The following is a 16,538-nucleotide window of genomic DNA, read 5'->3' as shown; positions in this document are numbered from 1 at the left end:
GCTGCCACCCACATGTGTGAATGGCATAGTCTCTGTCCTGCTGCAATCTGTGGTGTGAGTGCCACATAGCATTATTATAATGGATGACGGTGGGACATTAGGAAGAAGGAAGTAGCATGATAATTTATACTTTTGGGATGAGAAGACTGATGGGTGGTTCATTGTATGTGGGTGTAATTTATGTTCTTGTTCTTTTTCTCTCCGCCCTGATCGGGTTCCTGACATCGTCTCCTCTCTAACCCTCCTCGTGCTCCCCCGTCACCTCTGGGTCTTCGTGGTTATCTCCCCCTCTTTCCTTCCAATCTATCACCTCCTTCTCCTACACTTCCTGTGTTCTCCTCCGCTTCCTCAGCCATCTTCATCCTTACAGTTCTCCCCTCCTGCCAAGATAAACATGTGCATGTCCTCCTCCTCCCTTGTTGTCCTCACTCTTTTCTCATTTTTCACCCCTCCTCTCCACCCTCATCCTTTTCTACTCTTTCATCCTCCCCATCTCTTCATTTTCCTATAAAATCCTATATAAAAGCTGCTGACCTACTCCTCGCCTCTTCGATATTCTTCCTCATTGTTTTTTCCTCTCACTCCATCACCCATGGAATGAAATGAAAAATCAGTTATTATAAGCTTACAATAAATAAATGGAAAAAAAAATTAAATAGTCCTCTCCATCTCTTGTCTTTTTCTTTTCCTTCCCTCCACCTACACCAGCCTGGGTTCTACAAAGGTGTGGCTGGCTCTCAGGTGACCCTATCCAGCTTGGTGAACCAGTCGAGGGCCATGCTGGAGGAGCAGGCACGCCACTTGCTGACGGAAGCGGAGCGGCAGACCATGGGCTACTACGTGGAGGAGTACCGGGACGGACACATCGGGGTGGAGCAGCTAGTCGTGGCGCTGTTCGAGCTGCTCAACACACATGCAAAGGTGAAGGCTGATGAGGCATGTTTGAGAAAGGAAAGAAACAGATCAAAGAATCACTTTCCTTATGCAGGACTGTGTTCTCCTGTTCGGTCTGCGTTTGTGATTGCTGTGAGCTTTGAATTGAAGTTTTCTGAGCCCCTCTCAGATTTATGCCCAGGCTTTTTGCCGATGCCCACACTTCTGTTTTGTTTTTCCTTCCTCACAGCTCTTAAAAGACTCTTGATTTTCTCACAGTCTGCAGTAGTTCACCTTGTAGAAGAACACAATAAATCAAAGGCATTTTATTTCCAATTTCTCAAGTACACTGCTGTATCATACACCCCTAAAAACCTTTCCCAGCAACCTTGTAGAGTATTTAGGGCTACTGCACAACTTTCTGACTGAATTGATAGTTTTTGTACAAAATTACAAAAGGAATTCATCTAAAATAAGAGTCAAAAAAAGTCAAAATGAATCATTTGAATGACTAAAACATTCATATAACTAAAACTAAAAGAAAAAAAGAGTTAGGGCGATATTGGCAGTAGAGATGTCTGCCTTCTCTCCAATATATTGAAACTTGATGTTACAAAAATAAAAATTAAAAACTAAATGACATGTCTCCATCTCCAGAAATTGTGACCCTCAAAATAATCCACGGACCTTGTTGAGAGCAGTTTCATGTCGGAACTAACATTACAGCTCAACCAAGGACGTTAATGTTTACATCCCAAACTGTCACACCACAAGCCTCTCATCCATAAGTAGACGCAGTGTCCTTTTGCGCTATTGTGCGGCTGTTGAGTGTTGTTCAGTAGAAAGAAAATAGCTCCTACATGAAACTGCTCACAACAAGGTCTGTCAGGCTCATGATTTCTGGAAACTCTGTTGAATCTTTCAAGTGTATTTTTTATGCGCTTTAAGCACCACAAGTGTGCCATCTTGTTCCATTATATTCAAGAGACAGCAGACATCTCCGTGACAGATATCTCCAAAACTCTGCAACGCACACCAAAACAAGGTAGAGGGATAAATAGCACTACAGGTGAGAGAAGAAAAACATGTTTTTTTGATTTCCAGGTGAACTATCCCTTAAAAAACCTGTTCAGTCTAAAATTAGGTTTATTGTAGTTGGTGCAGTCCACCCATGTCTGTCACATCATACCTTTGCCTCCCCTCTTGTTTCTCCCCCTCTGTACCTTCCTCCCCTCAGTTCTCTCTGCTGTCAGAGGTGCGAGGCCTGGTCACCCCACAGGACCTGGAGCATTTTGACGGGTTGGTGCTGCGTCGTGAAATTCAGGCTCTAAAGGCGCGACAGGGGACTGCTGGAGCCACGGCACTCCAACAAGACTCCCTGTCCATGGTGTCATACCCAGATACCCTGACCTCGTCCTCGGCCAGCTTCATGACCAACACCACACTCAGCTCTGCACGGGTAGGCTGGGTTCGGTAGTTCCGACATTATCTGACTATTCTTAATTGAAAGAATTTAGAAAGAGCTTGTCCTAAAATGTTTATTCCTGGGTTAGATGGGAAGAGCAGTTTTTCTTTTTTGTTTTTATATCAGAATTATGGGCTGTGTGGAAACAAGACAAGTGTCCATATGTGGATATTTTGGGATGGTTGCTCTCTTTAGCTCTCTCTGCTTAAAATTAATATTTCATGCGCAGCGTTTTTTTGAGATTGCATTCTAGTACAACACATTTTGATGGAAGCACCTGAGTTTGGCTATTTTTGTAGTCTGCCTCACTGTCTGTTTGGATTGCAATTGGTTCCCTCTCTGTTTGACTGTCTGCCCACTCTTACTTTCTTTTGGTTGTGTGTGTGTGTGAGCGAGAGAGAAAGATAGTTGGAGAAACAGGCAGAGAGCAAATTGTGATATATTTCCATGGATTTTAACAGATTCTGCTGTAGAGAGATCCTGCCCTGGTGTGGACTCTGTCAGGCTGAGCAATAACACGTTTCAGTGGCTTCCTGTAGAGATTGAAAAGTCTTTCGGACGATATTTGATAGGTTGTGTTTTTCTTCCACCTCGATGACCCAACCCCCCACCCCCTGTAGGAGAGGCTGCTGTGGCTGATAGATATGATGGAGGTAGGGATCACTGCTGTGAGTGATGTATGCTTTCCAACACAAACCCACACATTCAGGTTATACACTAAACAAGGGGTTGTGCCCTGTGGGCAGATGTGTACCAGACACATGAACATAGACTCAGACTCTCACCTTGGTTTGTGGTTTTGCAGTGAATTTGTTTGCAGTGTTTTCTTCTTTTTTGATTTTTCTTTCTCCATTTTGATTCGTGGTGCTTTTAAGGGAAGTGATTTGTTTCTCTCCACAGTCCTGATGATAAACAGCGATAACAGTGTGACTGTACAGGAATTATCTCGCTCTTTTTATGAGGGGGAGCAAAGATCACAAAAAGAACAGCTGGTGTTTCATCCTAAAGAGTTTCATTCAGCATAATTTTTTATGTTGAATGTTTAACAACAATCTTTTGTCAGAAAATGAATGTGCATGCCTGGTTAGTAAATAACACCAGGCATTTAGTTTATTTTGCCCAGAAAACAATTAAACCCTCTCCACAATTTTATTACTGAAAACATTCACAAGAGGAGGCTGTTTGTTTTCCACTCCTGTAATCAGTTTCTAATTGTAGAAGTAAACATTTGTTGTGTGGGAGGCATACAAAGAAGGGAATATTTAATTGAAAAGCTACAATCCTGAAATTGTTACTTCAAAAATATCGGCATATTTTTTTGTGTGAAAATCATAAAACCATAAAGATTAATGATATTTTATATTATATTTGTTAAAATGTTACACAAAGTTTGTCCACAACAGCGTTGAGCATTTCTATTAATTCAAGTGATGAGGTGAAGAGGTACTTAGTCCAGCAGAAAGCAGGACACTTCGCATCAGTCTGCAAACATTTCTCTTTCATCAGAGAATTTCATCTTGGCTGTCACTTTTCCTGATCTCGTTTAGCATCTTGGAGCTTTAGTTTTAGTGGAACTTCAATGCTGGAATAGAAGCCGGTCATTGGTAGATGTTTTTGAACTCTATATCTAAACTAACATTGGCTACTGTTGTTATCTGTTAGCAGAGCGGAGAGAATGTGAATAAAGTCACATCCTTTGGACTGTAACAGAAAATCCGACCCAAGTCCTTCACAAAAGAAATCCACAGTCCAGCAGCATTAAGCAACTTAAACAAATCGTCCACAGGCTTGTAAAGGCAACCAAGAGAGGCGAGGAAGGTCTCAATTTTTAATGTCATGATACAATCTGCTCACATATGGCCAATAGAAAAAGTGATTAATACATGTTAATTGTTACCTAGAGCCCCTTTAACATACACATTTGTCAGACTTACCCAATGAGCCTACAGTAATGTCTTAACATACTGTAGACACTCTTCATAGTGAAATTATTGCTCCAGTCATGCACTCCAAAGCCTCTGGTACCACAGCAGAGCACTTTCACCTTGAGAGAAAACATTTTCATTCAAGTCATTATTACATTTATTTCAAATTGGGAGATAACCGCCCCAGCCCCACCTCTCCATCTGCTCTGTTTGTGTCTAATCATATCGGTTGTTTACTGAGAAGCCTTTTGTTCAGTTCAGTTTACACACGTGCCAACAACTCAAAACCAAATGCCTTCGTATGTAGTAAATGTGTCAGCAGGAGAATGTTTGGTTGTGGATGAAGACAGCTGATTACACAGATGTCCCCCCCAACACACACACACACACACACACACACACACACACACACACAGTGTCTAAGCTGACAGCGGAGATAAGCTGTTGACTGCCTGCAGATTTTGCACCAAACGGTCGTTCATATTCAGAAGGGTTTTCTCTGCCTTTCTGCTCCCCCCTCAGAGAGGCAACATTTGCGTGTGTGTGTTTCGGTCTGTATTCTTCTCGCGTGTATGTGTGTCTATTTGTGCTGTTTTGGACCCATGGGTGACTGCTACCACTGCTGTGTTAAGCAGATTAGAGAGCTGGGTGGGTTTTGGGAGGATAACAACACTGGATTTCTGAACCACACTCACAACCAGGTATGTAGTCAACTGCATACCAATGGATGTACACATGCACAAATTGTACACAAACACACACAGCACGCACATATCATTGAGACTGACACACATACATACACACACACACACACACACACACACACACACACAGTTGCAGCTTGAATACTCACTAGTTAAACATAATGTTGCTGTGTGATGATTCTGGAAAACCTCAGATTACATTCAGTAACAATGTCTGTCTCTGTCAGATTCCTACTAATATCTGTAGATGTCAGCTACAGTGTGGTTGATTTTTAGTTAAGTTTATGCAACTTAACTGTATTCAAAAAGCCTAAATAAAACAGCCAACATTATCTTCAATATATGTTGAAGGAATTATGTAAATTTCCCATGCAGTCGACACGATATGTCAAGGGTATAAAAAGTGATTCGGGAATAACTGTTAAAGGAGACATTACACTCATTATCAGGTTCATAATTTTATTTTGGGTAACTACTACTACTACTACTGTATTCTCCCTCTGTCTGAAACACACTGTTTTAGCTCCTGTCTCTTTAAGGCTCTGCCTCCCAAATACCCAGTCTCCTCTGATTGGTCAGCTCACACATGCCTAAGACAACGCTTACAACAACAGAGCAGCTGTGCTAAGTCAATTCTTATGTGCCAAACTAGCTGCTAGGCATACATCATGCAAATGTTTGACATGGTGGCTAAATGTGATGTCACAAAGTCACATATTAAAGGCGGGACCATGATGAGGCGTTTCAGACCCTTCATGAGCAGTGTTTTCTGTGGGAGAGAGGAGCTCCTGTAAGTGCGGACTTTGACCTTTTTAACTTTCAAGACTTTTCACATGCACAAGGATCTGTAAATTTAAAACACTGAATGAAAGGGAAAAAAACAAAAAAAACACAATAGGTCTCCTTTAATCCTTTTACTGTCAGAATACCAGAAAGGTAAAAAATAAATAAAGTGTAAATCTTTTCCTACTTTTAAATAAAACATGCAAAAATGGGGGGAACCAAATAGGCAGAATACACCTTTTGACGCATAACGTCCACTGGTAAGGACAGACACATTTCACACAGAAAAATATTTACAAGAAAAGTGTTAGTAAAATCTGGATAAAAGGATTTCTAACACCTGGGTTTCCTAGAATAAGAGGATTTAATAGTTATTTCAGAGTATTTCTGTCTCATCGTTAACAAACCTCTGCAGACACCTGCAGCCAAACACTAACACGTGCAGCACAATGCGTTTCTGTTTTTTTTTTTTTTTTTACATAGCTTCACGGCTAAATACATCCTTGCCCAGACCAAACACTGCAAGGCCACCAGGTGCCACAAAACACCTTCCACAATCAACCATCTGTGGGCAGATCAATAGTCTTTGTACTCACAATTGCTTCCACTGTTCCTGCAGTCTAACGTCTGTGATCCTGTCAGGCTCCCCTGCAGTCATCACAGAAAGTGAATCAGAGCTGCAATTGCGGACAAGTTAGGAGTGTTTGGTCTAGATTTCACAACATTTGTCTTTAAAGTTGGTCACCATGTCAGTTTAGGTGATTATGGCAACTTAAATTCTTGCTGTGACTTAGCTGAGAGTCATGTCGGACTACATGTAGAACCAGGTATAGCTTGCAGCGTGACAGCAGGGATGACAGCAGGGATGACAGGGGCAGACGGGGACAGCGACCAGTGTCAACGACCGTGGCATCACAAATGTCACAGAGCATGTCATAGACGTTGTCAAACATTGTAAGAGAAGGTGCGGGAATTGTGACATGCTTGTCTTTTCGTCCTGAGGCGTCACAGACGCAGAAATGGTTGTTTTCCACAATAACAAACCTACACAGGGCAGATTTTCATTTACGAGTTGCACCACATCCATCAAATCTGGGAATTATTGAGCTGAAATTGTTTTATCTGATCCCTGCAGTCAAACATATCACAGCCACCTCCATTCTGCTTTCACAACACAACACATCACACTACTTCCTGCATTGAACGCTGTCACTGGATGTAAATCATGTTCTGCAGAATTGCCTAATATGATTTCTGGGTAGACTGAGATACACACACACACACACACAAATACACACACACACACTGTGTGGATGGTAGCTGGTGATGAACACGACCACACACACATGCAGACACAGCATGCTCTGAGTGCTTACAGTGCAGAGCAGCATCTCGGCATGTAGAAAGTCGATTGACTCTTGTGATAAATAAATTGTCTGTAAGTGCTCCGCGTGCAGCAGCGAGGGGTAATTAAGCTGAATTGATGAGGCTTTTGTTTTGGTTTAGTGGCAGAGTTAAATGAAGGGCGATGTCTCTCTGAACTCTGCTCCTCTGCTCTGAAATCACATCGCAGATCTGTCGCAAATAACCTCCCCTTCACCACGGCGGTGAGATTGAGCTGCCAAATCCTGCTTTGAACTGAGCTGATGGTTCTTTATCGATTTCACAGCATGTGTGTTTAGCCTGTGGAAGAAGAGATGAGAGCTGTGTGTGAGTGTGTCTATGTGTGCGTGCTTTATTTGCTCACCTTCCTTTTAATCTTTGAGACTGGTGAGCAAATGCGAGCACATATTGACGTCTTTTCATTTTTTTCTAGGAGACGTGGATCATCCACCAAATCTAATTTGGCATTTGTTTTGGGACAAACACACATCTGTGTTTAACATCTGCTCACAAGCTTTCTCTCTGTCGTTTTAATCACTCTCTTCTTCCTCCTCCCTCTCTGTTTCTCTGCCTCTCTTTCATCACCCTCCCCTCCACCCACCTAATTTCCCTCTTACCTCTCAGAACGACAGCGTGGTGGAGAGTAACCAGGATGTTCCTCCGGAGAGTCTGAATACGCTGCTGACCGACATCTCTCTGGTGAGCCTGGCAGGCCGGCAGGCAGGCAGGCCGGTGCAAACCCTGCTTTTGCCTGATAAAGATGGATGTGACACAGGGGAAGAGAGGAGGGTGGGAAGAAAATGGGAAAAAAAAGAGAGAGAAAAATGCAGAGAGGAGAGAAGAAGAGGTAGAGACAGAGATGTGGCTGACCCGCAGGCTTTGCATTGTAGACCGAGGTGGAGTGACACAAGTGTTTCCACTAAATGAGAAAGAAAGAGGGGAGCTTTGGGAAAGTAAGTGCCAGTCTAGCCTTTCTTTATCTTTTCGTTGTTGATCACTGTGAGACCTGGCATGTCCAATTCTCCTCCCGCCTTTCCATCTCTGCACCTTTGAGTTAAAAGAAATGTTCAAGTTTCCAAAGCAACAAGAGATATCAGTAGGTCTCGTATGTTTACTCTTAACAGCATGATAGGAGCAGAAGGTCACAGAGAAAGCTTTTAGTCTGTCGTCATCCACGGCTGCCTGCAACTCAAATCATACCTTACTTTTCTTTTGTTATGTGTCTTTTCTGCTCATTTTACGTTTCTTTCCATACACCAGTGAGCCACTCATGTATCAGTGTTGTTCATTTCACTGTTCAGTTTGTGTTTGAGCACTCTTACCTTGAAACACAGGAGACCAGCGGAACGAAACCAACAAGCAACGACGTGTTCAGCCTGGTTTGGATGCATTAAACGTCTACAAGTCTGCTGTTTTTGTCGCTAAAACCTGTGGAGTGGTTAAACAGCTGTTAAATACAGTTGTGTAAGTGAAGATGGGTGAGAATTGTGAGGAACAGTGGGTTTAAACTTAGCTTTTAAATGTATATCCTCTGCGTGTGACAAAGTTGGGGTGTGAAGTAGGTGATATGAGGGGGATGCCATCCCTCTTGTTAACCTGCCACCCCCCCCTCTTTATCCCCTCGTAGCAGAAAGAGTTCAGGGACAGAGGGGTTGAATTTGTCTGACTAAAAATCATTTATCTGACTCAGGTTTGTGCCAGCTAGAATCTATGGCCCCGACCATGGTTCTGACAACTAAAGAGCCAAAAGAGTTGGTGTGAATAAAACGAACAGGGTCCAACTAGCTCAGTTAGTGGTCCAGACTGGGAGCCTGATGTGGTATTACAAAACAGTAAAGGCTTGGGCTAGCTGGTTAGCATGCTAACTTAACTGTTGCAGTAAATATCTCTGCAACAAAACACACAGATGTCTTTGACATAATTTCAAAACGGTTATTTCTTCACATTCTGTTGATAATTTTAGTAAAAATTTATGTTTTAAACCAAAATTCTTACATTTTGCACCTTTCAAGGGTCGTCTCACTCTTTTACCAAAAAATATATTTTGTCATTTACCTCTAATAGCATTTTGTTTGTGGAGCTCACAACTTTGATACACTACATTAAAAAAATGTAATATTATCAATTGTTTCCAAAATAAGCGTCCCTGTTGTTCTGGGAAAACCACAAACCTCTCTGTCAACAGTTTTCACGTTTTTTCTTTTGTAGAAATTAGAGTGAAAACTCTTTACAGTGTGGATTATTATGTGGATTATTCAGCATAAGGCGTTGAGGAAAAAGGCGCAGGGTTGTATGGAGGTGTGGCAGGAGTGTCATCTTTGGATCAGTGAGTATTTGTAGTATTTGTCCTCACCTGCTGGTGCAGTGTCGTGGCAGCATGATGTACTTTGAGGCACAGGGCAATAATAGAAACTCGGAGCAATTCAACAAACCTCTGAATGTCTAATTTTGGCCTAGATGACAGTATCTGTTTCACCCTTATAAGAAAACATACAAATCTTCTATTATATGTATTATAGTTATAGGCTACATGGTGTGATTTTCTAAATTTAGTGGAAACAATATTGACCAGCTGCTCTGATCAACAGCTTATGTGATTGTCCATTGCAGCCTAACATCATGTTGTGTTTCTGTTAATTAAACTTTTCACAACAGGGCCTGAACACATTACCCACACTAAAAATAACTGGGAGAAATTCCTTTTTTTTTTTGGAAAGACATTAGTGTCGCTATTGGATTTTTTTGATTTTGTTTTTTGAAGCTGTGACTCCCACAAACTTAATTCACCTGTATTGTTTTGGAGTGGCAGCAGAAATCTCAGAGAAAGATATCTGAAACCTGGACACATAAAACCGAGACTACTGTATATAACAAGACAGGCCAAGTCAGAAAAGGTGTAAAGAAACCCAGCAGATCTTTATCGACATACAATTAAAATGAAGATTAAGTAATTCTAAATGCCCTCATGCAGAGTAAATGTCTGAAATTCGAGTAACAGTCTTAGCAAATCCTAATTTAAGAGTCTTTGCACAAACTGATTTTTGAGGCAGAACATTTCTTTAGGACTCCAGTGAACATTTGTACACAGTAGATGAAACCTCTGACAGTTGACAGTGTTAATGGATGTAATAATATCATGCCCTCTGGCATTTAATTTATGCACCAGAGCTGATCCGATTTATTGGATTACATTTTTCAGTTCCGTAATGCACATAGTACATCGCTGTATATATCACATTTTTAAACCCCTAATCATTGATGAATATATCCTCTCACCCCAGGATGATGTACAGTCCAACCCAGCCGAATCTCCCCCCACCTTCAAGCCTCCGCCCCCACCAGGGGTGCAGAGGCACCCAAGTAGACGGGAACAGCTCAACAAATGCCCCTCATCTGAATCGTCCCATTCAGGCCTGTATTTCACAGCCCCCACCTCACACAACCACAGCAGGGAGCCAGGACACACCACCGCCTCGCCCTCACTGCACCACAAACATCCCAGGGACCCGTCTCGGGACTACGCAGCCGTCAGAAAGAGAGACCCCTCGGTACCTTCCAAGAAAGAACAAATAACAGCTGCTCAGTTGTCTATGGTCACACAACACAACATCGGCCCTTTCCCCAGGGTCCAGTCCCCCAGCAGAGGCACCAAACCTGCCGCCCCATCCCCTTCACCTCCACCTCCACCTCCACTCCCAGCTCCTCCTCCACCCCCTTCGCTGCCCCTTAAGCCAGTGTCCATGTCCAAAGCATCGGCCGCCTCCTCTCCCGGCTCTAAACAGCAGTTTGTTACAGTGGAGGTTCACAGGCCTAACGCAGAGCCCGACGTCAACGAGGTGCGCCCGCTGCCCCAAGCTCGAGGTGAGGAATGTAGAGCTCTGACATTCATAAAGGGTCACGTTTTAGTCATTATCATATTCCTTAAAATTAAAGATATAATGTGTAACAAATGCGGTAATGGAAATGAGTAGATAAATATTTATTGTTAAATATTTTGTTGAGATGTGTACTTGCATTATCCTAAATTATTCAAACAAAAAAAAAGAGAAATCAACGCTGGTGACGCTGTGTTTCATTTGGTCACTTGTCTCTACAAGACAGGAGAGAGTCAGGGAGTGAGGGAGGGAGGTGACGAATGACACTAAACGTAACGCTTAGTAAACATTACCTCATCCATAAAAATTTCCACCTGAGCCACGACAGATAGATTTTCGTCAGCAAATAGACACTTTTCATTGCAGACATTTTGACTGATCAAAGCAGGTAAAGCACAAGTGTGACCAACAACATTAACAAGTGTCCCAAGCTAAGCCATTTCAGTGAGTGACCATGCATAATGGCAGAGCTATGGAACTAGCTCACATAAATAGAATGCAGCCAGGATTAATGATTAATGTTAAAATTCCACCCAGGCTTTTCCTGCTTTGAAAAGTCCAAATGGTGCCATCTTTGGTGGTTGTTTAACAATGAAGACAACAATTCCCATGATCCCACTCTATTCACATCTTTTCTTTTTGTTTTGACGGACCTCTAGCCGCAGAAATTACATACTGTTCATTTTATAATATACTCATGTGGGACTGCAACTAATTATTTTGAGTTATTTATTTCAGCAATTTTACACCTGATACCTGTATTTATACTGTAATGCAAGATTACAGTCGCTTACCAAATAAGTGTATTGTTACAGTATTTTAATTGATTTAAATTTCAAGTAATTCACACTGCCCTTTGAGTGCGGGGATCCTGCATCCTCCTCTGTGTGAAAGTTTCAGATGCGGCGAGGGGTGAAATTTCGCTGCGGCTCTGATGCGGAGGTAGTATCAGGCGCATAAGAGGCGAACTGTACCTGTGTGAATGGAAAAGCCAGAGGCGCGGAGTGGTTGCATGTCAATCTGATGGTGTTCACAGTCCGACAGCTAAACAGATCCTTCACTCATCAAATAAAAGAGAAATGACCCACAAAGCAACGTTACATGACTAAACAACAGTAACATAGTAACTAGTAGTGTCTTTGGCAACTTACATGAGGAAAAAAATACCGCAGTTATACGTGGAGAAGTGTCTGTCATCCTGTCTGTCCTACCGACTCTTCGTCACATTTCTGCCCGAAAAACAGCATCTGTCCCCGGCAAAAACCTTTAACTCACCGAGTGTTTGTCTCCTTCCACTATTGCGTTGTTGTAGTTACTGTCTTGAAAAAAATCATTGTGACGGTCAGCCCTCCCGACCAAGACTTGTGGACTTTACCCCAGAAAACAGCACCCCTCCCCGCGAGTGAGAGTCAGACATGGTCCTGTTTACTGATGCCAATTATGTAATTTAGAACGAAAAATGTGACTTTGTCACTTTCCAGGATGCATGATGGGTCAGGATCTCAATCACAACACATTATAACAGCATCCATATGATGCTGCATATATGTTAAATGTGACCGTTTGTAAACACGTAGACGCTTTTAAAAAGTATTTCTCAACAAACTTTTCATTTAAGTATTTGTCGTGATTATGAAACATTCAGGTCAGATACTGCAGTTGGGAGTCATCATTAACTGATAATGTCCAAATTCTGAGGTTTTGCAAATTTTCACTGTCTGCAATAAAAATGTGAAAATATGCAGCTTTACTTATAAAGAAGATGTGTATGAATATCATGTGTAATCTTTCCAAATATGCATTTACTTGGGCTTAATGTGCTTAAATGAGCAATTACCCAAACACCGTGTATGATTGCCACTGCATGCTTCACTAATCATAATAAGCTGTTAATCTTGTATTAAATCTTAAAATCAGATCATTTTCAGAAAAAAATAAAAATCTTATTACATTTTCGCACTGCGGTTTTTCTGTTTTTTTTAATTTTTGCTAAACTTAAGACTCACAACCAATAAAAATGGACAGCTCTTGCACAATAAGATTGAGATTCTGATCACCATGTCGTGTGTGCCTGTTTGCTCTCAGGAGGCGCCCTGTCTCAGCTGTCAGACAGCGGCCAGACCCTCAGCGAGGACAGCGGGGTGGACATAGCTGAGTCAGGACACATCAGCAAAGACAGCAGCTCCCATCCCTCACGCACACGCCACCCCCGAGACACGCAGGGGGGCGGGGGGGACAACCCCTCCAAACCGGTGAGGGGGTGATTCAGAACAGCTGTGAGCCAAACATGGAGGGATGAGTGGATTTGTAGTTAAACTCAGAGGAATGACAAACGAATTCAGTTATGTAGGTGTCTGTATTTCTATCTTTGCGAGGACCCATTTGAGTGAGATTTTTGGAATCCAGGAGACATTTTGAAAGTGAGGACATATTTTGAAAAATGAAGACATTGTTGGACAACCTTTTTGAAAGTAAGGAAATATCTGGAAAGTGAGAAAGTAGTACATTACAGTAAGTACATTTTCTGAAAAAATGTAGACACTTAATACCCGGTTAAAGGGTTAAGGTTAGAATTAGTTAATGCTAGTTTGGAGGTGGAGAATGCATTATTATATCACTGTGGGTCCTCACAAGTATAGATGTGCATACGTGTGTGCTCACGTCAGCTGAAAACTCTAACCAGTTGATAAATCAATGTTCTTTATTGCTAATTCTCCTCCAGAATCTGTTCTCAATCCTAACGTGATCTCTTCTCTCCTCCCTCTGTTTGCTCACACAGACTGTTTCCTTTGTTTCACTCATTTGTTTATTTTTCACTCATGTCATTCATTCGCTCACATGCTCCATCATTTGTTTCATCAGTCACTGCAGTGTAGCGTAATGAAACTCTGAAATCGCTCTCTGGTTCTTATTGATTGATGGGAGGAATAACAAGTAAGGATGGGAGAGGTCTGATTGTTTATGATGAGAGGGCTGCTACATTCAATGCCTGTTTTAGATTGAAATTATCAGGCTGGAAATGCAGAGGCTGAATCAATTTGCATTTTAATGTGAAGGAATAAGGCATTTGACCTGTTTGTTTCAAGCAAGTGTATGCTGAGAAGAGAAGAAAAAATGTGCTCATAAAAACTTACCTAAATAAACTTAAAGCAACATTATGTAGAACTTGGCATTTTGTGAGATTTGACACCCCCCTACAGTTTCAGAGTGCAACACCACTGTTGTAAATACAAATCCCAGGTCTGTAACAGTTTGTCAGATGTAATGTAGGTGCTAACTACAAACAAAACGTCACAACAATGTTATGTGTTGAAAACTTGTATGTTGAAGTAAACATGTATGTAACACCGTGACCCTACCCTCTCACTGAAGTTACATAGTGCAAAAACAAGTGATGGGGGCAGAGTGGCTGAGACAGAGACTTTGCAAGCCCTACATTTCTTATGGAGGGGTTTGATTTTTTCACCTTATTTGAGAAGCTTAAACAAGTCTTATGGGGTGTCTTGTCCATATTCTAAGATTAATTGGTGCCTGCTTTTGGACTTATTGGTAAAATGTGTAGTTTTTGAAAATCACTGTATGTCTGCATCTGCCAGTGGGCCATCATAAGAATACAGATTATAATATTCTGATTTCAGAACAGGAGAGACTTGACGTTTCCTGCAATTAGGTGGAAAAGATGTGTACATACTGTATATTGGTATCACAGTCAGCCAGAATGAGTTGGAAAAAATCAGCATATCTTTATTCGTAAAAATCCAATATTGTGCATCCGTAAATGTTGTTTACATGAGGCTTTAGCAGCATGTCATTTATACTAAATACTAACAAAATAATCAGCAAATCAGCATATTCCTTGTTAAAAGTGAGTAAAGGAGTTCTTCAAATGGTTATTTATTTTGTCCTCTGACTTGTGAGGCTGTTCTAAATAATTGCTCAAAGATTCAATATGTACATGTTAATATGGAGTGGTGGCCTTTATCAATGTGTTGATCCACTTGGGAGACTCTTGAGTGTGTCTGCACAGAGAAAAAGCTCTTCTTGGATAAACAAAGACAGAAAAAAATACATATGTAGGCACAGAGGGGAAGCAGACACAGGGAAAATGTGTAATGTTAGGAATATACTCGGGTTTATAAGTATGCATAGATAATGTTGTTATGTTATAACTTGTGCTCTTCTCCTCCATCACTGTAGCCGGGGCTGTTGGAGCCCACGTCTACACTAGTGAGGGTGGCAAAGAGTGCCAGCACCCTGGGTATTGCCATCGAAGGTGGAGCCAACACTCGGCAGCCACTTCCACGGATTGTCACAATACAGGTGAGTCAGGATGATGTTTAAAATAGTACCTCCACTAGACTCACCTCTACTTTACCCTTTCTCCTTTTTAACATGCAGTCAGCTCCATTTTGCTGAGTATTCTCCTCATATTCTCAGCTGTGTTTATCATATCCTGGGTGCCTTGTTTGATTCTCTGTGATGGCACCACGGGCCTACCTTCCACACTGAGATTTTCTGCTAATTTGGGACTCTCACAAAGACGATTGCAACATTAGTGGCCTTCGTGAAAAGGGTTGACTGGCGGGGATTCACAGCAACACTTTCTAAGTATGAGGGAGTCTGTTTAATGTTGATCTTAAAGAATTAAGGCAGGATCAGCAGCAATATACATGGGAGATTACACTATATAGCACATTTTATATAAATCAAAAATCAACTCTCACATACCTGCTGGGCTAGCTTCTGACATACAGTACATACATCAACGTGATGGCTATAAAAGTGTCTGTGTCTCTCTGAACTACAGAGCTGTTGCCTCTGTCTCTTGCCCAGGGACTAGTAAATTGTAAATGTAAATTAGCGTATTACTAAGTCTGATACAGCTAAGAAGCTATGCGTTGTCCCTGTCGACTAAAGAAATACATTTAAAAAAAAATTGTTCTCTTCATCCATTTTGAACTTTGCTTTCATTTCGATCTCAACTAGACATCTGTAAAGTTTAATTACCAGTGTTGGAAACGAACCTTTTCGTCCACCTGCCACTGTGGCTGGTACATTCCAAAATCTACCAGCCACTTTCCTATTTTCAGCTGCAAAATAATGAAAAAAGATCTACAATATTCAAGTAATAGGCTATTATTTAAGAAAAATATTTGAACTCTTACTGACATCCTCTCTTTCTCCCACTCATACACACACACACACACACACTCAGTGTGCTCATCTTCTCCAAATAGGTCGAGGCTGATTTGTGCCTTCATGACAGCTGTATTCTCCATGGATGATTTGGTAGTAGCAAACCCTTGAGACCAGAGACTAGATGATCATTGTATGTGTGTGCTTATGAATATTGTCTGGACTGTCTGGTCTCACAGAGGTTGCTGCTAGAAAGCATGATAAGCACCAATAATATAGGACTTGGATATGTAACTTTCATGCATTGACCAGCGTCAACCGCGCTTTTTATTTTCTTTCTTTTATTTTATTTTCACGTTAAAAACAGAACTTTGCCTAAAACTTCTGCCGTATG

At 41.6% G+C, this 16,538-nt stretch overlaps 1 protein-coding gene across 1 annotated transcript in view; it reads left to right on the top strand.

Annotated features, from left to right (window-relative positions):
* Positions 1–16,538, top strand: part of whrna (whirlin a) — a gene marked incomplete at its 3' end in the record, with an annotated part of 154,556 nt that overhangs the window by 136,913 nt on the left and 1,105 nt on the right. The window contains exons 6-11 of the mRNA XM_084382867.1: positions 709–921; positions 2,111–2,332; positions 7,758–7,832; positions 10,415–10,994; positions 13,094–13,260; positions 15,206–15,328. Coding sequence (XP_084238993.1) covers positions 709–921; positions 2,111–2,332; positions 7,758–7,832; positions 10,415–10,994; positions 13,094–13,260; positions 15,206–15,328 — 1,380 coding nt within the window. The remainder of the gene's footprint in view (positions 1–708; positions 922–2,110; positions 2,333–7,757; positions 7,833–10,414; positions 10,995–13,093; positions 13,261–15,205; positions 15,329–16,538) is intronic.

The sequence above is a fragment of the Pagrus pagrus genome (assembly GCF_965226575.1).
Source record: "Pagrus pagrus genome assembly, chromosome: 19".
NCBI lineage: Eukaryota > Metazoa > Chordata > Actinopteri > Spariformes > Sparidae > Pagrus > Pagrus pagrus.
This window is presented reverse-complemented; position numbering and strand designations above follow the sequence as displayed.